This window comes from Apteryx mantelli, chromosome Z (genome assembly GCF_036417845.1).
Source record: "Apteryx mantelli isolate bAptMan1 chromosome Z, bAptMan1.hap1, whole genome shotgun sequence".
NCBI classification, from domain to species: domain Eukaryota; kingdom Metazoa; phylum Chordata; class Aves; order Apterygiformes; family Apterygidae; genus Apteryx; species Apteryx mantelli.
The window spans coordinates 75600523-75623117 of record NC_090020.1 but is presented as its reverse complement, the minus strand read 5'-3'; the positions used below and the strand labels follow the sequence as shown (position 1 = coordinate 75623117).

The following is a 22595-nucleotide window of genomic DNA, read 5'->3' as shown; positions in this document are numbered from 1 at the left end:
ACAAAAAGAAGTGCGATTATTTCCCCCCCCCGCGTCCTTAGCACCTTACATCTTGTAAGGTAACGCTTTGCTTTCCACAAAACCCAAAGTTGATGCTTGTGTTTGTGCTGTGTGTTGTCACTCATGGTCATGGAGGACCTGCCTGTCCCCATGGAGCTGGAGAAGAGCATGCGTGGCACAGTGCTGTGCTTCTCCCTTCAAATTGCATGTCCTGTGTTGGAGGTAGTGCTCTTACTGTAAAATGGCATGTTTTTCCAGTCCAGTTTGCCTTTCAGTTCACTTTGTGGTGCAATTGCTGATTGATTGAATTGATCGTTTTTGTAAAAGAGTAGGCGTTCTTGAACAGTCAGCGTGCTGGCAGTTTTCCAGCATGGTTGAAAGGGTTGTTGCCTGCTTGCACCACCTTTATTACACTAAATCCACGTTTTATTTACAATGCATAATTTGGATGGTATTTGCTCTCTTCCTTTTCAGGAATTAGTAATAGAAACAACAGTGAAGTGCCAGTGCTTCCTGATGGCATAAAAATGCCCCACGTACAGGCTGCTTCCGCCTTTAGGGTTAAACTCATCATCAAGCTTGAGTTCAGGAGGAGATTTTTCCCCAGGTTGGCTGCCTGGGACCGTGTGCTTTTTTTCTCCTTAGATGGGATGGTTGGCTTTCTTGAATGCTCTGCTGTTGCAGTGCCCTTAATCCCGCCTGTTCTCACTGCAAGCCCAAAATCAGCGTCTAGAAGTGGCATCTAAAATAAAAAGCTCACAGAACATCCTGAATTAAGCATCTGTGACTGCAGAGGACTGGACTTCGCTACTCTAGTGATACCTTCCAGTTACAAGTCCTTATACTGAAGGAGGCCTGAATGAATCTAGTTTCTCACCCCTGCCCCAGGCTAGGCCTTCACACAGTGATCCCTCATTTTATTCTGATACTCTTGACCTGTGTGCATGGGAGCAGAAGTGCTGGGCTGCTCTACCTGCCCCTGCCCTGCAGCTCTGGAAGATGGCTGTAAATCCCCTTCTCCCTGCAGACGTGCGCTCTTTGGTCCTGTGTGTTGTTCCCCTGCAAGCCAGTTAGCCTGATTACAAGAAGTCTCAGCAGTCCACGCTCCAGGCGTGTTCTCAGTTTGTTTTGCAGGCAGTGAGGGAGCTTAGTCCCAGGTGCTTGGGGAAGGACTCCATGCGGCTGAGCTCCTGCCTGCTCCTGGGATGCTCATGCCAAAGAGGCAGTCCATCGCGAAGGGTGCATGTTAAGGAGCGCCTTTGCTGTAGCAGTGTGGAGCCTTGTGGTTTCGGGTGGCTCTCGGAGGCAGGAATTGCAAGTTCAAGTTGCGGAGGTGGCTGTGGAAAGAGTAACCCCGCTGTTCCTGCCGCGCTGGCATGGCTTGGCTTGTTTCTGTTCCTCTCTCTGTCAGCATCTGACTTTCCCCTCTTTCTCTCACGGGCTCTGGCCTTGTCTTGGTAGCGATACACGCTTTTTCCTACAGCTGCTGCAGTTCAGAGGGAGGGATGGAAAGCAGTTTTCTGTTCAGCTCGAGAATGTTTTGGGGTATAGAGAAGGTGACAAGAACTGGCGTGGGGACCACAGCAAGCCGCCCAGTGTATGAAATATTGGAAAAGCCCCTTCTAGAGCAAGTTATTCCTCATCTGATAGAAGTGCTGCAACTTTGCTCATGTGGGAAATTCTTTAGGTTGCCCGTGTCATGTGGTTGCTGAGTGCCTGCAGTCCCGATTAGTATGCCCGCAGTAAGGAGCGTGCTGAAAAGTTGGAGGCCGGGTGGAGCCATTTGCAGCTTTAGTGCTGTAAGGAGGGGGGTGTGGGACAGCCTGGAGGTGGAGTATAAAAAGGGCGCTTCTGTATGCAAGATCTGAGCAGGCATTTGGGAACTCGGCTGCACTTGGGGAAGGCGTGCTGTGCTGCCTGCGGCAGCTCCAGGAGCAAGTGCACGAAGGAGGAGCGGTGGCAAGGTGGGGCAGGGGTGTAAGTCGGCGGCAGCAGGACGTGTATGGACCAAGGAGGGGTTTGCACGCGTGCAGGTGCCTCCTTCTCCCTTCCACGGGCCACTGATGCTCCTCCGCTGCAGCGCTGCTGGCCGGCTCCCTCCAGACCCAAAATACATTTCATTCCTTGTCAGCGGCGCGCGGAGCCAATGGGGAGCCGTGGGCCTCCGCGAGCGGCTCTTGCAGAAGCATTGCTGAACGGCTCAGGAATGCAGAGCTGGAAGGTCTCCACGCGCCAGCGGAGGAGGCAGCGTGCTCCACCCCGCCGACCCCGGAGCCTCGCTCTCAAGCCCGTCCCCGCGCCCGAGCAGGAGGGACTGCTGGGCTCCTCAGGATGCCAGGAGCAGGGCACCGCGGAGGCAGACCCTCCTGGCGTTATTGCTCTCTGAACGCGCGCAGGAGTCGGACCCAGCCTTCCCTGCGTACCCAACCCTTCCATCCCCCTATGTTTCTGCTTGCTCTGACTCATTCCTGACCAAAATCAGATCCAGTTGCTTTTTATCCATTTCAGGTCTTGCTCTTTTCTCCTCCATCCCTTAAAGGACTGGCTGAGAGCAGGGGCGTGCTGCCTCCCACTTCCCTTGCTGCTGCTCTGAGTCTCTAGCCATGTCTCAGTCAGGACTGTCCCCCAAGGAGTGACAGACTGAGACTCCTTGAACTGCTGGTCCAGCCCAGGGTAGGGGCCCTGGAAGCATGCAGCTGCTTGCTCAGCCCGTGCCATGCTGGATGACCTGCATCCCCTTGAAGAGCAGGGACCGTTTCCTTGCACATAACCTGCCCGAGTCAGCAGTTCAGAGCAGCTAGCAAAGGCTGGGCTGATGTAGCGCCTTCAGCTGGGAGTTGAGCCAATTGCCATGGGTTATCTGGTGCTGCTCAGTAGCCCAGGGCCCTATCTGACAGCATGGTTTCTTTTAGGACCCAAGCAGCATCAGGCAGCACTGGGGGAGTGAGGTGACAAACATCTGTTACTGTGGTATGTTTGGTTTTGTTAAAAGGCTGCAACGAGGCAGCAGAGGAGGCTGCCATAAACCTTTGCCCAAGAACCCTACTGGGTCACGTTAAGGATGCATTTAGCCAGTAGTCTTCCCCTGACGGCGATATTGGATGCCTGGTAGAAAAAAAAAAAAAAATAGAACAAGCAGCTGTGGTGCTTCCCATGAGTGCTCTTGTGTCCTCCAACATCTGTGGTTTAAGGACAAGAAAGTCCATAGGACTGCTTTCTGGAACAAGTCATTCCCTCTGGAGAGGGTGCACATTCGTCCTTCCCTATGAGCAAGCTTGGGAGGAGAAGAAAGGGAATGTAACTTCTGGAGAGGGCAGGCCTGGGCTGTTGGGGAGACTGGGGGATAGCCGCGAAGAGCGGGGAGCAGCCACACCGCCAGGCCTGCGATGGGACAGAGGGGATGAGTGACGCTTTGTAGGGAGCCAGAGGTTGCCGCAACCCGGAGAAGCATTGAGAGCCTGCTGGACTGAGAGTAAAGCTAACGGAAAGGACTCTCCCTGCAAGCTGCAAGTGGGCAGGTGGCAGACTTATTTACAACCTCCTTTTGTTTTTGTTATTTCTCTCTGAGTTTAATCTGTTGTAAAAATATTGTTGTTCCAGTTTATGTCGTTAAACCTGGCCGCAGTGTTTCAGAGGCCTTTTGAGGATGCTCACTCTGAGGCTAACCTGTTATTTCCTTAAAGCTTGACCTGGCTTGGGGCCTGTTTCATATAGCACGTAGCTCCATAGCACTGCTCCTTTAGCGGTCACTTGCACCACACTGTGTGGCTACAAGTGCTTCAGCACTACTGAATGCTGTGGGTGGGTGTTTTGCCCACTTGCTTGAGTCCTTTCAGGTTGCTTACTTTGTCCCTAATAGTGCTTCTCCAGCAAATGTGATATCCAGGGTGTTGAACTGCATAGCGAAGGCACCTGATGCACAGAAATGCTGATTCTGGGGCTTGCATGCAGCAGCGTGGAGGCTTGGAGAGCGCAGAGCCAGCAGGCAGGGAGAGTGACTCTAAGACTTCTGGCTCTCTGCCCCCTCTCCTGTCCTCCGAGCTCTCGTTTTGCTGCAGTAGATATAGAGGGTTGCTGTTGTGGCTCCCTGGTTAATATGTTTAAATTGGAGCCAGGTCTGAGGATACTCACCAGGACTGAGGCCATCCTGATACGGCACTCACAAGCAGGAAGATGGATTTCCTGCCACACAAGCTCTCCAGTGCTGTTCCTTGGTTTGACTCACCATCTGGCCTCCTGAGCCTTAGTGCAAGGAAGTGCTGGGCCTGCCTGATTGAGGAGAGAAACTGAAACAGTCATTACCCCTTTGAGGACCAACACAAATTTACATGGCTATAAATTAAACCACCACATCGGGTTGTGTAATTCAACATAATTGTAGGCTGCCGCCACAAAGGAGCAGTCCTCTGCCTGTATCTGCTTCATGTCTGGTTTCTTGCCATGGCAGGTGAGTCAGGTCAGACTGACTCAAGGGACAACTATTGCTCCAGGAGCTTTGCTAGATTCCTGAGAAAACATGCCCTGCAGCTGGGTAATCTCTAGATCTGATGGCGGGAGGGAGGGGTGGCATGAACGCTACCCTTTTAGGTGTACATCTTCCAGTTACTCTGCATTAGATGTGATGTGGGCCTGTGCTGTCAGGACTGCACACATCAGACATGGAGCAAGCAGTGACAAAGGGGCAGAGCAAAATGTCTTTTCTGCAGGGACTGGGGGTGATTCTGGGTTGCCTAAAGACCCAAGACAAGGCCTTGCCTTGTGAGCTGGGAGCTCGCAATTTCTTCCCATCTCTGCTACTCTGGGCCTTGGGCATTGCAGCTCCTCCTCTGCACTGTGCTGCCTCCCTCCTGCCATGCCTCTGTCCTTCTGCAAGTTGCTTTGTGCAAGGACTCTCTTACCCTGGATTTTGGCAGCATCTGGTGCAGGAGACCCTGGTCTTGGAGTGCTAATACCATACGCAGAGGGAATGGTGCCTTTCTGAGCTGATATTTTTAATGAATGGTAGTTGTTAGTTGTAGAGCTGGTGCTTGTTCAGCTGCCATGGGGCAGACACTAAGAGCAGGTCTGTGAAGACAGCACTTACGCCTGGAAATCAGCTGACTAAGGAGGGGGAAAGGATCCTAGTGCTGTTCTGCCATCCTAGCAGGGACTGTGGCTTTTCCATTACCACAAAAACTGCTCATGCAGACTCATTGCAGCATAAATCGGCAACTACTTCCCTTTCTTGTAGTGAATTCAAAGGCTTCTGTCACTTCAAATTGGGGCAGGTTCTGCCTTGGGGCTCTGGCCGTGTCTTGTCAGAGATTGGTGCTTCACGGGCCATTTCCTTCACTCCTGTTTCTCAGGAGCTGCCTGATCTGTAGCCAGAGCAAAGCCTGGGACTGCAGCACGGTCCCTGAAGGACTGAGGTTTTGATCCCAGGACAGAACCTGGCTTTGCAGAGAGTGATCTTCACCTGTCCAGAGGCAGAGGTCCGGCAGGCTTTTAGCGCACGAGTGTTACCAGATCGCAGGTAGGAGTTCCTCTCATGTCGGCTGGGGTGGTCGTGGTAGCTAGATGGCTCTGACGTTGGATCCTGAGTCCGGTTGTCAGCATTGCCCACACCTCCTGGGGCAGGTGGTTCACAGACTAGGCTGGCTCTGTCCTCCGCCAGGGTTAGTTATGATTCCATTTTCTTAAATAAAGATCTTAAAGATTCATAAAAATCTGCAATTCTTGACAACTTGAGGCCATACCTGGGAGACCCACCAGGCTGGTGGGTTGTTTGGAGGTCTGCAGGCGTGTACTTGGCACAGCATTCAGTTGGCTACTGCTGGAAGTGCTGTCTGAAATTGAGAGGAAATGGGAATGGACTGACTAGGAGCAAATAGACTGGAGACTGGACCTGCCTTCTGAAACATGCAGTGAGTGAGAAACAAAACAATTATCCAGGTGGAACTGGGTCAGTCTGGGATCGTGCGACATGAACAGCAGGAGCTGCATTCCTGGATGTTGAATTCCTGGACATCTATCACATTCCTGCTGTAGAAAAGCCAGGGCTTGGGTACTGAGGAAAGGGAAGCAGCTGGATTTGGAGACAACCCGGGGACAGGAGATAGAGCAAAAACCTCTGCTGCTTGTGAACCTGCACTGGAAAAACCAGTGATCCTTTTGGGTAGTAGAAACCAAACCCTCAGCGCGTCCCAGGAGTTGGCTCCCACTGTAAAGGTGTGTTGTAGGTCCTGGTCGTGCAGCATGCGTCCTAACTGCAGGGTCCAGCTATATTATTGTTTTTTTCCACCGCACCCAACCCGTTCGCCATTTCCCAAATTCCCCATTACAGCAGTGTGCGTTGCTGCTGGGTTTATGGCTTAGTAATGCTCCAGGCTGGAGAGCGGTGCCAGGCCAGTTCATCTGCAAAATGTTAACTGTGCTGGTGGAACTGGTATGAGCTTGTCAGGTCTGGGCTGTGTCCATGAGGTGGCCAGTGCCGCAAACTCGCAGCCTGCTTGCTGGGCAGCTGGGTAAGTCCCAAGAGGAAGTACACGAGCGTTTCGCTGTACGCCGCCTGCTTCTCCATTTTGCTCTCGCCCTGCAGGGGTGTTAGCTGCTTTGGGGGAAGTAAAGGGGGAGCAAAATGCTCTGAGTGTGGTTTGTCAGCTTGACCCCAGGAGTGGGGCCACCACCCCTTATCCGGCCCGGAGCAGCTCCCTGGGCTGCAAGGTGCATCTCGCAGCCTTTCTCACCTGCGCTGCAGGTGCATTCAGGCAGCGTTGTAGTCCCGGCTGCACCGAAGCCCTACGGAGGAGTGCACGTGCAGCTGCGGCAGGAAATCGGCAGCCGTGTATCGGCAAAGAGGGGTGGGGTTTGTTTGCGGTGGAGCGTGGGACCAGGCTCTTGGCGCTGCTTAGTGCCTCACAAGCCACTGTGGGCCTGCGATTTTATTTTGGAGGCTTTGACTTGGTAAGCTCTGTGGAGCCAGAGCAGCCAGTGAGGCTGGCAGCAGTGAGGTGACCATCTACAGTTTTGGGGCCAGTGGGTTATGGTAGGGCAAAGTGAGAAATGCATGCCTGCGAGGGGCGGGAGGTCAGCTTGGCTAATGCTTGGTGGCTGCAGTTTTGGAAGTGGCTTCTGGGAGCTTTGAGTTGGGGATGGGAGGGGAAAATAAGAGGCCCGGGGGCCCCATCCTGACGAGACACTCACTTCTCTACAGCTTCTGGGCTCCTCCTGCCTGGCATGCCCTCGGCTCTCTCTGGGAGCTCCCTCAACATCCCCCTCTGGCAACTGCGGGCTAGAAATTTGACATCCTTTCTGGATGCTGGGAGGAAAATCAGCCTCCAGCGTGCTGAACAAGGGGTTTGGGGGCATGAGCAGTTGCTCTGCATGCTGGGTCTGAGCAAGTAATGGCACTGCAGCCTCTAGGAGCTCGCGACTGCAGCAGATAAACTGTGGCCAGGCTGGAGCCTGCCCCGTGATGATGCCACGGTGGGCTCGGCAGCAGTGTGGTACTGCTGGTCTGCTCCCGTGAGCCTCTTCTGAAGAAGGCTTGGAAGGAGCTCTGGCAGCCCTGGACAAATTGACCCAGAGGGACTTGCTTCTCGGGACACTTGGGTCATTTGGGCAGCTGCAAGGGCCCAAGGCTGCTGGGAGCAGTGCTTACAAGCTGCCTCCAGCATGCCTTGTCTCCCTCTGGCTGATTCCTGCCGTGGTAGGAGAGCGCTGGATGTCTGAGCAATCGGGTTGGGATACGGTCGACTTCTCAATCCTGTGGCACTTTTCTCTCTTGTGCCTCTTCTAGCTGGCAGGTTTTTACCCTTTTTCTGGGCTTCTGGCACCAAAACTGCTTCCTTGCGCTCGGGGAGCACCTCTCTGCTCCTCCCGTGATGAGCTGGCACACTCCTCGCTGACAATGTCCAGCAGCCGGTCTTCTCCCCAAGCCAAAATACCAGCTACTACCAAGCCTGGCAGGTAAAATGCCAGCACATGCTGTAGAGCAGAGGTAGCTCAGCGGGCGTCCCGCTCCCAGCGGACGCCTGCCCCGGGCCACGCTCCGCACAGTGAGCCTGCTGACCTCTCGCCGAGCTCCCCGTGGGGCCTGCCCTGGGTTACGCAGCTGAGCCGTTTCCCACAGCCAGGCTGTGCTTGGCTCTGGGGAGCACCTCGCCCTCCTGCTGAACTTCCACTTGGGCGCCGCATGGGAATTACCCCGGCAAGTGCTCAGGCAGGCTTGTTAGCCTCTTTGGAGGGATCTGTGAGGAGGGGATGGGGTGCAGAAAGAGAGGCTGTTGCCCCAAGGAGAATATGTGGGTTTGGGAGGAGGACAGCAAGAGAAGAGTTACTTGGATGGAGAGGACAGGCAGGAGGCTGAAACAGTTTTGACATGCTGAGTATTGCTGATCCCCCTTCAGCTTCCTCTTCATCCTCTCTGCTGTTGCAGTCCAGGTCTCCTGCTGTTCCATGCCTGCTCCTCTCAGCTCCCTTGCTCCTGGCCTGCTTAGGCTTGTCAGGTTGGCTGTCTCCCGCTGCGGCTCCGTCATGACATGTTGCACTGTGTCCCTTCCCAGAGCGTATTGCTGCTGGTCTGTCCTGAGTCCGTCAGAAAGCTGGTGCCTGGGAATGGCATTTTAAGGGGGCTGGTTGCACAGCCAGCAAAGTGACTGTGGATCGCATGGAGTGGAGGAGGAAATGGGTGCCCTTCCCCTCCCCGCCCCAAGTGTATATGGGGCAAATGGCTCCCTACGGGGTGTCTGTACGCAGTGAGGAGTGAAGTGATGCGTGCAGTTGAACTTCCTTTATTCACACAAGAAATTTCATCTTTTTGAGACCTACATAGTCGTTAGTGATTCCTCCGTTTGCACAGGAGCTCTGCTCAGGTGAGCTGTGGCCTTTTCCACCCTGCTGCCAGCTGTCATTAGGATCTCTGTGCTGTCCCAGACTGTGTGGTGTCTTGTACCCTGTTTCTCATGCAACTCAGAGCCACAGAGGAAGGAGTCAGTAAAAGCCTGTGGGGAGATCTGTATCTTGTGAGCAAGTGCCTGGCTCTTGTCTGGGCCTGGAGAGTCCCTTTGCTTTTACACAGTTGCCCTTGTGGCCTCTGTTCTTGCTGATTTAACCCAATGTTCTCCAGGGGCAGGGGGTTCCACCAACAAATCCTGCAGCGTATAAAAAGTATTTTCCTCCCTCAGCTTTTAATTTGCCATCATTCAATTTTAGTGACTTCCCTCTCCCAGGGGACAGGAACAGATAGGAGCCACCCTCTCCCTTTCCTTATCTCTTCTCTCTGAGCAGCTCCAGGCTTTTCCGTTTCTCCAGGTCCCTCATCTCTAGGAAGTGTGGGTGCCTGTCATATACTCTGGGGAATTTTTCAGTGGTTGAGGGTCACAGCTCTCTTCTCAGTCTCCTGGCTTAGCACTGTCAGATGTTGATGCGGGACCTCTGAGGAGTCCTGATAGCTAGGGCAGGACCCTACTGGCTCAGGGTAAAAATTTGGTTTTCCTCTTGTGGCTTCTGTGTCATGGCAGTTTTAATTATAAATCCTTCCATCATGCTCTCCCATCTTATCTCACAGTACTCCCATGCACTCATTTCCTCCTTGCTGACAGTGTCTCTGCTGAGTAACAGCTATGGTCACTTCTGTATTTGAACAAAATTGACTGTGTGACCTTGGAGTCAAGGCCCTGATAGGGAGACAACAGCCCTTAGCTTTGGCTGGAGGCCCCGGACAGTCCTTGCGTGTAAAGAAATTGGTTCTGAACTTCATTTGAAGCCCTTGTATTTATGAAGGACCTTGCATAGATGCCTGTGTCTGTCTGGTTGGAGATGTCCATCACTGGAACCTTCTCCCCTTCATTAGCACAGAGGTGGGAAACAACCTTTTTCATGGGCTCTTATATACATGTAAAGGAGTAGCTAGTCACAGGGTATGGTCCTTATTTGTAATTAGAAGCCATTTCCCAGCTTTCAGGAAGAAAAGGTCATGTCAGAGGGAAGAAACAGCAAAGACCCTGTGCACTGAGTTGTGGAAGCGGCAGTGCTGGCTGAGTTTGCTGAAGAAGCAGGGACATTTCAGTGAAACGGCTCCCTCTTGTAGCTGTGTGATTGCAACCTACTTCTGGCTTCCTGGGTTGGGAGGAGTTGAGACTCCTTGAGCAGCAGTGAGATGCTGGTATGGGTGCGGGCCCAGCAGCAAGAGCTGATCCAGTTCTGTCTCCTCTGGCAGGTGACACAGGAGTGGGGACTGTCCAACCGCCACCATGGTTGCCCTCTCGCTGAAGATCAGCATCGGCAATGTAGTGAAGACCATGCAGTTTGAGCCTTCCACCATGGTGTATGATGCCTGCCGGATGATCCGGGAGCGGGTGCCTGAGGCCCAGATGGGGCAGCGTAAGTAACCTGCTCTGGTGGCCAGTGCCATCCCATCTCAGCTTGTGCTCCTGCCCCATTCCTCGGAGTCATTCCCTGTCCTGTCCTACTTTCCTGTCAAAGCATTTCTTCTGCTTTCCCCACTGAATCTCCCTTTTTCCTCTTTTTTTGCCCCTATGAATTGCCCTGAAAGACCTCTTATGTTTCTGGTGCTGGCACCCTTTAGACACTAGTCTTTTCCCGGGTGCAAAGCCCGCTCTCCCAGTTCTGCAGCTTTGGACAAGTTACTTCTCGTTTCTGTGTGCTCTGTGACCTGCTATGTTTGGTCAGTAAATGACTATACATTCCCTTTAGGAAAAAAAAACCCTGACATTTCAAAGACCTCCCTCTTCAGTTTTGTCCCAGTGCAGTTATGGATTTTTTTGCATGTAGAACAGAATAGTCAGTGTGATTATTGGGGTGCTTTCCTAGTAGGGGGGAGAACTAGGCTCAGGTTTTCTCTGCCTGACTGAGACCAGAGCCTGACCCTCGTCCTTCCCCTTCCCTAGTAACTGCTTCAGGTTGTTGGTTGTTTTGCGGCCACCATCTTGTGCAGAAACCACTTTATTCTGAACCTGAGAAGCTTTTACTGATGAGGGTTTTGTTGAAACTGGTACATCCTTGCAAAACATTCTGCATCTGATGAATTGTCCTTATCCAAGAGCATGGTTCCATTGGAAAGTATTCAGAAAAGTGCCATGACTGTGATTCAAAGTCTGGAAAACTTCCCTCACACTGAGAGATGAAAGTAGCTCTGAGTTTTGTTTGACAAAGCCTTACAAGTCCTGCTCTGCAAGAACTTTCTGGGGAAGGTTATTCTGACAGAGCTCTTCAGTCTGGAGATTTCCCTGCCCTTTGCTGGGTGGATAGGCTACCAAAAATTAAGCTAGTGTCCCCACTGTGCAGATTTGTGGCCCCAGAAAGAATAGAATACAGTACAGGAGCTGGCTTTATCTGGACATAGTAGGTGCAGCTGGATAAAGGTTCAGGTTAAATGGAAGGGCTTTCTTCTGTCAAAGTGCCTGTGCAGTTTGTCACCTTGTAACATTGGCTTGTTTGTTTGTTTGTGGTGGTGGTGGTGTTTTAAGGCACACTTAATTGCTACAATTTGGATGGTCTGGTTCTGTAACTCTTGCATCTCCTGAGCACTTGCTCCCCTAGATCTCTCCTGCTAACGGACCTGAAGAAATGTGGTAACTTGACACTCCCTTAGCCAACCTGCAGCTCTGTAGTGGTGCAAGACAGAAGCAACATGCTCCCCCTGAATATCCCCCCTGATCCTAGAAATCCCTGCACGCTTTCAGGTTGCTGTCATGGGACCACAGCATTGAGCTCTTTGGGCTCCCTTATTTACACCTTAGAAGAAATTGGGGTGTGGGGTAGGGAAACACATCTGAAAGTGAAATAGTTGTCAAATTCTGTCTGCCCTTCCTCTCTCTTCTCTCTCCTATTTGTAATCATTACAAGGAGCCAAGATCAGTTGTTTGGAGGGGTTTAAACAGTTGCCCTGGTTCTAAGCAGTATTAATAAACAATATAAATGAACATTTCCTTTGTTGGGAAATATGTTGTCCTTTGGTCTGTCCCCTCCCCAGCAGTTCTCTGTGAGACTTGTGATGTGCTGGTACTCAGTGACCTTGCTCAGCTGGTCAGTTCTAGTATCTCCCTGCTTCTAGGAGACTCAGAATTAAATCTGTGACAAATGACCTCGTGATTTGATTCATACTCTAGGATACGTGGTCTACACACAGCATGATTGCAGCAAGCAGATATGAGGATGGGACAGCAGGACTGAGTCTCGCTGCCAGTTTTGGGGGTACTATCACTGCCCACGCTGACAGGCTCCCTGCAGCTCTCCTCCTCAACTAAGTCATCCTGGCTTTCCCTGGAATGAAGTAACTCCTCTCCCAGCTGGATCTGCCGATCCTCTCTGCCAAGACTGAATGCCAGTTCTTAAAAGGGCTCTGCCTGTTATAAATGAACTGCCTTAACTCATGAAAGGGAGCTGGTGTCACCAGAGGCAGCTGAGTAAAGGCCTCTATATAGCAGTGCGTTAAGCAAAAAGCAAACGTGATGTCAGGAGGCATGGGGAAGAGGAACAGGGAACAGCGCGGAAAATATTAGTGCAAGTGGAGGGTGGGGCTTCATCCGAGCACTGTCGGCAGCACGGGTATGCTGCCTGCCACCGGGTCGGAGAGCAGCAGGGAGACAAGCTGGGGCCCGGAGAGCTCGGCCTGGCGGGAGGCAAGGGGTTCCCACCGGCGCTGGTCAGAAGGAACGGGATGAGTCCGTGACCGTGGGAGGCTCTGCGAATGGGAGGGTGGGCTGCCTGTGCCCTCTCTTGCAGCAAGGGGGAACACTGTGAAATGTGAAAGCAGCAAATGCCGCATGAATAAAAGGAAATGCTTTTTCACTTCATATGTTTTTTCACTTCATGTCCACTTGGTCTGTCAAATGCATTGTTACAGAAAGACTTTCGGACCAAGACTTTTGGTTTCAAAGAGAGACTGGATGTTTATATAGAGCCAGAGCTGTAATAACATTAGAAGGAACATTACATTTCCTGCTCCTGGGCATGAGCCAAACTACCTATAAGAGACAAAGATAAAACTTTAAAGGGACCTGGTTATTCTCAAGTTCCTTTTCAGTTTTTTACAGTTTTTCTTTAAAAGAACTGGCGCTCTCCATTGTCAGAAAGGAGAGTCTGAGCTTTGAAGCTCTGGTCAGATCCCATTGGGGAACTGCTCCCAAGCCTTGCATCTCTGCTCCCTACCCACCTCTCCTCCTCCACCAGTGTCCCCCCTACCCCAAAGGGCTTGGATTGCAGTTTTGATACAGTTTGGTACAGATACAGTTGCTCCATTTATTCACTTTCACCTTCATCTCTAGCTCACAGCTCTACTGTTTCTATTAGATCCTGGCACTTTTTGTTTCTCTTCACTGTACTTACTGTGTGGCACTCATGGATCCCTTTTTGAGTAGCTCTGCTTTTTTGTCACCTTTAGAAGGTGTTCAGTACATGACTACCATTTTGTTAAATCTGGGTGCAGTATCTTAACACAGTCCACAACCCAGGTGACTTCCCAACTAGTCCTTCCTGAGCACGCGTTCCTCTGCAGCTCCTCTTTCTGGGCCAGGAAAGGGAACTGTGATCCCTTGGCCCATGTGTCACCCAGATTCCCCTGCCTCTTGCATGGGTGCATGGGTGCTGCCTCAGCGCGTCTTACTCACCAGACCGCTTAATTTCTGGCATTGGGTTCTCCGAAAGCCGATGTCTTTGTGAGGTATGAACTGAGATACCTTGCTGGATTCTGGAAGCTTTGGTGCAAGTTTTTAGCTGTGTTCTTGCTCTGTCTTAGGAAGCACCTCTTCCCTCTCAAACTATGGGTCTGGGATTGGCTTTTCAGTTTTCATAGCTTTAGAATTATCCTCTTAGAATTTGCTTTGAAAAATAGCTTTCTTAACCACAGTACTAGCTAGGCAGGAGCGTGATGGCTCAGGAATTTTTTCCTCCCTGCAGAAAACTGCCAAGGAGATGACTAGTTATAAAATTAGTGACCAGGAAACAACTGGACTGAGGAAGCCAAGACAACTTCCAGTCCAGAGTTGGATGAAAGGTGGAAAAAGATTTTTCCAGAGCAAAGGCAGGCATGGTTCTGGCCTTTTGTGAGCAGGAACCCTCCTCACTAGCAGTAAGAACATAAGAGGTGTCCCCCTGCGTCAGAACGGTGGTCCCTCTGCCCACAGTCCTGCCTCCGTCGGAGCGACAGGAGATGGGCTTTTGGGAGTGCATGTGAGCCTGGCCGCTCTCTGTGCTCCACCCCCCTTTTATTCTCCCGGTACTCAAAGTGGTTAGATTTGGGATGTTAGAGAGACATCCCTCCCCAGTATCCATTGAAGGATCTATTGTCCATAGATTTGTCTGGTCCTTTTTTGACCCTGCTTCCACAGCCTCTGGGTCAGTGAGCTCCAGAAATTGATTTCCCGCTGTATAAACCTTCTTTTATATGTTTTAAACTGATGTTCTACAAGTTTCATTGAGTACCCCCCAGTTCTGATATAGCAAGATTTGCTGAATATTTCTACGCTTATCCACCACTTTTGAGATCTTGTAAATCTTGATCATATCCTCCTTCAGCCTCCTCCTCCCCAAACTGAGGAGTCTCAGCCTTTCTAGTCTCTCTTACTAAGGCAGCTGCTCCTTCTGGGTGATCATTTAAGTTACCCTTCTCTGTATCTTTCGAGCTCTACTGCATCCTTCTGGAGATGTGCAGACTAGACCAGTACATAGTATTCAAGACGTGGATGTGCCAAGTTTTTATAGACAGTTAAAGCGATACCCTCCATCTTGTTCTCAACACTGTTCTTGATGATGCCCAGCATTTTGTTAGCTTTCTTTGGCTGCTACTGCATGTTGCACCAATGATTTCAGAGCGCTGTCAACCACAACTCTAAGCTCTTTCTTCAGTTGTAACTGTCAGTTCCAAGTTAAGTACTGTGTAGGCATGCCTTAAATGATTTTTTCCGTAGATAAATATATGGCAAAACATCTGTCCTGAAACTTGCTTTCTATTTTTTTGTCCACTCAGGTTTTAAGGTCTCACTTGCTATCAGCCTGACAAAAGAACTTAGTGTCATCCACAAACATAGAGATTTCTCTGTGGCCCTTCTCCCAGTCGCTGGTGGAGATACTGAATAACGTGTCCCAGTGCTGAGCCCTGGGAGGAGGTTAGAGTGCCTTGTACCACTGAGGCCAAGTTTGCACTGTGTCTGGCCTCTTGTGTTGAAGTAGGTTTTCACTCCACTTGTAGCAGTTCTGGGTGCCCGCTCCAGCGCACAGATACTTCTGTATCCTGCACGTTGGTCAGCTTGGCTGGACCCTGCAGATGCACGACTCTGAGCACAGCCTGGTATCTCGGAGGCCCTGTCCAGTGCTGCTCTTGGCTCTCTTTCCAAGTTCTCCTTGCTTTCATTACTTAGCAGAGCTGCTTCATCTGCTGCGCATCAGCCTGGCCACAAAGCAGAGTTCCCTCCCTTCCCTCGGTCATTCAGCCCTGACAGGGAGACTCGTTTCCAGAGAGCTTTCCTGAGCTGCGCACCCATGTGGGGAGCAGGGAGCAGACCCACGGTGTCAGGCCCTTGGGGCCTCAGTTCCTCAGGCGACGCTGACAGAGACCTTGCTATGTTTTTCAGCCAATGATTTTGGGCTGTTCCTTTCGGATGAAGACCCAAAGAAAGGGATCTGGCTGGAAGCTGGGAAGGCTCTGGACTACTACATGCTTCGCAATGGGGTAAGCATCCAGACCCCGTATTTCCAGTTGGTGCCCTCCTGGCTCTGCAGTCAGACACACTCACAGTGGCACAGGTACTGTGGGCGCCTGCCTTGCACACCAGCTGCAGTCTGCGTCGTGTGCTGCAGTGACCCATGCAGCTCAGCACCCTGAGCGCTCCTCTTACTCATCTCCCCCAAGACTGCGCTGGAAACGGAGCCCCGGGGCTGTTGGTGCTATGGCGCAGTGGCGTTACATGGTAGCACTGGTACCACCACTGAGAGGTGTGCTCTGCTGTGCCTGTAGGACACCATGGAGTACAAAAAGAAGCAGCGGCCTCTGAAGATCCGCATGCTGGATGGGACAGTGAAAACGGTCATGGTTGATGATTCCAAAACTGTCACAGACATGCTCATGACAATATGTGCCCGAATTGGTAAGAGGAGGCTGCAGCAACATGGGGGAGGAAGGGAGGTGACAAGAGATGGCAGTGTCTCATTGGGAGGGTAACGGGGGGTGGCCAGGACGTGGCAGGGAAGGGGGAGCAGTGCCAGCTCTGTGGCAAATGGCCTGGTTGCAGGCTGTGCCTGTGTCCAACAAGTATTTAAAGCCAGGCAGGGGCAGCACTCTGCTCTCCTCCGGCTTGCTCCAGGCCCTGTGCTTGGCAGCAGTATTGTGCTGAGCTCAGTCTTCTGTGTTTCTGCAGGCATCACCAACTATGATGAGTACTCACTTGTTCGGGAGATTATGGAAGAGAAGAAAGAGGAGGTTACTGGCACCCTCAAGAAGGACAAGACCCTGCTGCGAGATGAGAAGAAAATGGAGAAGCTTAAGCAGAAGTTGCACACGGATGACGAGTGTATGTGCCTGCAAGTACTTGGGAGAAAGTCAGCCTTCATGAAGAGCAGCTGGGCTGGGAGCTCAGCGGGTGGGAATGGGAGTGGTGCCTCCTGCAAGGTGAAGACCTGAGGCAGGGATACAGAGGCAGCACCAGGGTGGTGAGGACTGCGGCAGGGGGCAAGTGCCTGCACTCCCTGGAGTCTCTCGTTCTGGGAGAGCAGGGGTTCACCAGAACAGCCTCAGTTTCTTGGCCTGTGTGAGCGGTCCTGCCAGATCCCACACCCTGGGCCAAGACCAGCCCTGCCTGGGTGTCCATCCCTGCTCACGTTCTGGCATTGCCTGCAGTGAATTGGCTGGACCATGGCCGGACCCTGCGTGAGCAAGGCATTGACGACAACGAGACATTGCTGCTGCGGCGCAAGTTCTTCTACTCTGACCAGAACGTGGACTCGCGAGATCCTGTGCAGCTCAACCTGCTCTACGTGCAGGTACAGCCCCTCAGCTTCACTGTTGTCAGCAAGGCAGCAGTGCCTTGCTCCACTGCCCTATGCCAGCCCCTTATCAAGGCTGATGACTGAGGTTCTTGGCCAAGAACAGCCTAGAGGAGCACTTCAGGGTGCTCAGTTGTCACCTGGGAGAGATTTCCTGGGTAAGAGCCAACAATGACAATCCCAGCCCTGCCTCCTGCTCAATCCTAAGATTTCCAAGGAGGTCCCACATTTCCTGTGTGTGATAGGAACCATCCTGTCCCCAGGCCTGAAGTTCTGCTGCTGTTCTTAGCCCAGGATTGGTGACTAGCCTTGCTGTACCTGAGGGGGCTGCCTTGTCCTTGGTCAGTGCCATTTCTTTTCTATACGGCAACCCAGCTTCTAAACACCAGAGAGGATGTTTCTGAGCTGTTGCTCTGTGTCTCTGTTTCAGTATGTGAGACATGATTGCTTTTCATATATTGTTTTGCCGCAAAGTGTTTCGCTGCAGGGCAACAGTGTGCCTCAGTGCAGGCAGTCTGCAGCAGTCCCTCCTGCCTAATGTAAAAGGGAGCAGTGGCAGTTGCTGGGCTGTGTTGCAGGGCTTGCTGTGCCCAGCCCATGTCTATGTCTTCTTTTCCCACACAGGCTCGTGATGACATCCTTAACGGTTCCCACCCTGTCTCATTTGACAAAGCATGCGAGTTTGCTGGTTACCAGTGCCAGATCCAATTTGGGCCACACAACGAACAGAAGCACAAACCAGGCTTCTTGGAGTGAGTGTCCTGGGGAGCCCCTGGGCCCTGTCCAGAGGCGACTTGAGCAGCTCAGCACCACACTGGAGCACTGGCATTGGCGCTCCCTTGGGGTTGTGAACACCTTTGGAGCAACCCCTCTCCTCCCTGCAGCTCTGCACCCTCATGCACCATGCCAGAGTGTGGAGTTCAACACCAAATGCGAAGGGTGCCAAACCCCATCCTGCTCCCTCTAGTTCCCAGGGGTGCCCTGGGACATGGAGGCAGCTCCAACTTTGCAGGAGCCCCAGCCTGCAATGTGGCCCAATGCTGCACAAGAGGCTGCATCCTTGGTGCCTCCACCCTGCTCTCTGCAGGGCAGCTCCTGGGGCTAACTGGACATTAAGGGCAGCTGTGCTTCTGAGCAGAGAGCATGCTCTGCTAAGACTCTGTTTTCCTCCCACCCTGGTGGAGGACCAGACCCTCGTGTGGGCCTGGAGAAGGGCTACCCTCAGCCTGTGAACTGTAAGTTGCAGCCCCCTGTGGCATCAGCAACCTGGAAAGTGGAGAGGTGGTTCCAAGAAGGAGAGGTCTTTTGAGGTCCTGAATTTCCCTTTCTGCAACAACCCCTCCCACATCCTTCCTGTTTCCAAAAACTCTCAACCTGTGCCCTGGCAGAGGTTTGTCTAAGACTCTGTGTTGGGCCTATTCATAGGCAAAGACAAGTGCTGGCTTCAGGGCTCTGCTGGTAACAGTTGATTTTGTCTCTTCGCAGACTCAAGGATTTCCTGCCCAAAGAATATATCAAGCAGAAAGGGGAGCGCAAGATCTTTATGGTACGTGCAGGGCTGTGTTAAGACCCAGGCTTGTCATTCCTCCTCCCCAGAGATTTGGGCTTCTCTTGTCCCTGGAGGTAGCACCTCCCAGCCTGGACAGGAGAACATGTAGCAGCTTGGTAGATGGGAGATAGGAGTATGAAGCTGTAGTGGGTAGACATGGCAGCTCCTGAGGTTTGAGAGGGTCAGAGGGATGGTGTAGCTGTAGTAAGGAAGAGGATGCTAGCAGGGCAGGGGTGTCAGTAAGAGTGGGGAGAGCCCGGAAGGGCTGTAACAGCATTGGTGCACAGCCAGGGGACCACGGAACTAGTGTGACATTCTGTCTTTGTTATTACAGGCTCACAAGAACTGCGGGAACATGAGCGAGATCGAGGCCAAAGTTCGCTACGTGAAACTTGCCCGTTCCCTGAAGACCTATGGAGTCTCCTTCTTCCTGGTCAAGGTAGAACAGCAGCTCCCCAAGCCCCAGCTGCCATGCCTAGTCAGCCCACTTTCCTTCTTTCCAGCATCCCCTTGGCCTCCTCCATCTTTCATGTCTCCATCCACCTATTTCACCTTAACCCACTTCATTCCCATCATTGCTTCAGCTTTCCTTGTGTCCCCACTTTATGTCTTGTCCTTCTTTTTGGCTTTCCCTGTGTGCTGCCCTCTCACTTCTTGGTTCATGCTTTTTCTCATTTCCTTTTCAAGACCACGTCACAGGTATCACTGCCCAAAAGTATGGCCTTAGGGTGCTTCCTAGTCAAGTGAGACCTCAGATAGCTTTGCCTTGACAGTTAGGCTCTGGAGAGCTGAAGTCTCGACAGGGCTGTGCTGAGGGTCAGCCCTGGGGCAGTCTGTAACCCTTTTGTCATGGCACACAGGAGAAGATGAAGGGGAAGAACAAGCTGGTGCCGCGGCTACTGGGGATCACCAAGGAGTGTGTGATGCGCGTGGATGAGAAAACCAAGGAAGTGATTCAGGAGTGGAGTCTGACCAACATCAAGCGCTGGGCAGCCTCACCCAAGAGCTTCACCTTGGTAGGGGGCTGCCCCAATCCTGCTCCCTTGCCCCACTGCTCTGGCAGTGCTCCTGCCACTGGGCCCCTTTGATCTCTTGCGTGTTGGCTGCAGAACAGCCTCCGCCACTACCATGTAAACCTCTGTCATGAATATTTCCCTTCTGTGAAACTCCCTTGCCCTCTTCCAGCTGCCTCTCCCAGTCATGGAGAACAGGGAGCTGTGGAGGGGCAGAGCCACACTTCTGGCACAGAGACTAGTCCTGGGTGCTTAACACATACCAGAGGGGCTCAGGATGGCAGTCCGTGCCCTGCTCCGGTGCTACCCAGTGCTATGCTGTTGCAGGATTTTGGAGATTACCAGGATGGTTACTACTCGGTGCAGACAACAGAAGGGGAGCAGATTGCCCAGCTGATTGCTGGCTACATCGACATCATCCTGAAAAAGGTAGGTACCCGTGTGGGTTGGGAGGGGAAGCCAAGTGCCTGTAACCAGCTCCTCACCTGAAGGAGGTGCAAGATGCCCCCTCAGGCTGCAGCTGGAGAGCTGTTGGCACACAGCCCTGCTGGGAGAGGCTGGAGACAGGCACTTGGGGGGGGTCCCATGGACCTGGGATGTACCCTAGTTTGGGCTGCTGGAAGTGGGGGAGTTTGGGAGGTGAATGCTGGCTGACACATTTTCTCTTTCCTCCACAGAAAAAGAGCAAAGACCACTTTGGGCTGGAGGGGGATGAGGAGTCCACCATGCTGGAAGACTCTGTGTCCCCTAAGAAGTAAGTCCATTGGAGCAAGTTAGATACTAAACTGAAGCTGAACTAACAGCATGCTCCAGCCAAACTTGTCATGCTGTACTGTCTGCAGGGAGGGCTGCCAGTCCTTCAACTGCAGTTTTCCCGGGAAGGTTGGGGCCAGGGCCACGGGGATCCTTTTACACTAAGGTCTTGGCCTTGTCCATGAAGTTGTGAGTGCAAACAAGGTGCTGGCCCAGGGAGAGGTCCCTACTCTTCTGTAGAAGTATGACCCAAGTGCTCCCAGCTATAGCTAGTATTTCTTTCCTTTGCAGGTCAACTGTTTTACAGCAGCAGTTTAACCGTGTGGGCAAGGCAGAGCTGGGTTCAGTGGCTCTGCCAGCCATCATGCGGACAGGGGCTGGAGGGCCAGAAAACTTTCAAGTGGGCACGATGCCACAGGCCCAACTGCAAATCACCAGTGGCCAGATGCACCGAGGGCACATGCCTCCCCTGGTAAGGTCTTCCTGTGCCCACTGCAGGGCAAAAACACTGAAATGTGGCCACTGAGCTGGTGCAGCCCCAGCCATCTAGCCAGACGTTAGCCTGCCCTGAAGAGCAGGGGCTCTGGTTGGTCCCGTGTGCTTGCTAGCCTTGCTGAGTTAGTGTCCACCCACACCCACTCCGCAAGCTTTATCTCCATCCTCCTCTGAGATTCCCCACAGCCCCCAGATGCATATGCTGCAGTTCTCTATGTGAGATCCATCCAGAGGTCTCTACCCTGGTATTTTCCCCTGGCTGGCAGTCGCAGAGCCTTTCCTTCCAGTCCTCAGGCTGAGTGCTGCTCTTAGCTGCTGGTCCCAGCCAGCTGCACTGATGCTGTGGTTTGCAGCAGATCCCTGCTGCTACTGGAGTTGGTGCCCTTCCCTGCATCCTTCTCTGCAGCCAAAGAGGCGTTTGAGAAGGGCCAAGAGGGAGCCTATTTTCTCTGGCCCCACTCAGCCTGCCCCCGGACACAGCAGGGTTTGCTGAAAAGCCTTGTGAGGTCTCCCTTCATTTGCTGCAGTGTCCCTGCTCCCAGAGAGCACATGAACTACAGGATTCACTAATACCTGCCCTTAGCAGCCAACTTGCTGCGGTGGAATGGCACTTTCCCAGGTGGGAGGTGCAGAGGGGAGACCCCCGTGTTTCTGGCTGCCCCCTCTTTTTGCAGAGGTTCCTACTTAGAGCCCTTTCCTCGACAGCCTGTTCCCACCACTTCGTGCTTGGGCAAGTGAGCTGAATTTTTAAGCTCGGACTTGGAGCCTCTAGCATACCTCAATCTGTCCTTGTGTTACAGACTTCAGCCCAGCAGGCCTTGACCGGCACCATCAACTCCAGCATGCAGGCCGTACATGCAGCCCAGGCCACACTGGATGACTTCGAGACCTTGCCGCCTCTCGGGCAGGATGCTGTGAGTGCCTAGTGAAGAGGGGATGTTGGCTTATTTGTGAACCTCTTTGGAAAGGGGTTGGTTGCTGGTCTGGATGTGGCTGGCTGCTTTCCCAGGAGAGGTTTTCAGCAATTCCAGGAAGTTTTGCTTCCCACAAAGAGGTCAAGTCGTATCCAGCTCTAGGGGCAGGAGCAGAAAGGATGCTTCGTCTCTCAGACAATTTTCCTGCCTCTCTCTTCTACACTTTTGACTTTAGAATAGGGATGAGGAGTCTTGGATGGTAACAGTTCTTCCTTCCTTCCTTCTTCCTTAACTCCTCTCTCCTGCATCCCACTATGTGAGCATGTGCACAGCTCCCCACCACCACCAGGCAGGGCTGAGCCTGCTCTCCTTCTTTCAGGCTTCCAAAGCTTGGCGAAAAAACAAGATGGATGAGTCGAAGCATGAGATCCATTCCCAGGTGGATGCTATCACTGCTGGCACAGCCTCGGTGGTCAATCTCACTGCAGGTAGGTGGAGGGTAGGGCAACTTGGATGCTCTATCTGTGGGGAAGGCTTGGTCTCATCTGGCCTTTGGCTGGAGTCAAGGCTCCTGCCCTCCCTCAAGGTCTTGACAGAGCCAGCCTGGCCCAGCCAGGGCTAACTGAACCCAGACTGCTGCTAATGTGCCTGTAGAACCAGCCATGCTCTCATAGCTCCCACTGCCTTGAGATCCCCCAACCTCCCTGTCTATGCCCAGGCTGTTCCTATTCCTTTCTCTGTCCTGGCTGATCTGTCATCCTCTGAACCGCAAGTGTGTTGTCCAGTCCCTGACATAGCTGTGGCCACCGCCACAGCATGCTGCCGCTCTCCTTCCCCACATTGTGAGCTCTGGTGGTGTCCCAAGCCAGCTCCAGGACTGATGTGTCCACC

At 52.6% G+C, this 22595-nt stretch overlaps 1 protein-coding gene across 1 annotated transcript in view; it reads left to right on the top strand.

Moving 5' to 3' along the window:
• Nucleotides 1–22595, top strand: part of TLN1 (talin 1) — a 62699-nt gene that overhangs the window by 11018 nt on the left and 29086 nt on the right. Inside the window, exons 2-15 of the mRNA XM_067316352.1 lie at nt 10199–10362; nt 15573–15670; nt 15956–16085; nt 16356–16508; nt 16835–16977; nt 17605–17732; nt 18466–18526; nt 18864–18968; nt 19390–19545; nt 19870–19971; nt 20220–20296; nt 20587–20767; nt 21591–21704; nt 22084–22192. Of these exons, the coding sequence (XP_067172453.1) occupies nt 10233–10362; nt 15573–15670; nt 15956–16085; nt 16356–16508; nt 16835–16977; nt 17605–17732; nt 18466–18526; nt 18864–18968; nt 19390–19545; nt 19870–19971; nt 20220–20296; nt 20587–20767; nt 21591–21704; nt 22084–22192 (1687 nt within the window). The 5' untranslated portion in view covers nt 10199–10232. The remainder of the gene's footprint in view (nt 1–10198; nt 10363–15572; nt 15671–15955; nt 16086–16355; nt 16509–16834; nt 16978–17604; nt 17733–18465; nt 18527–18863; nt 18969–19389; nt 19546–19869; nt 19972–20219; nt 20297–20586; nt 20768–21590; nt 21705–22083; nt 22193–22595) is intronic.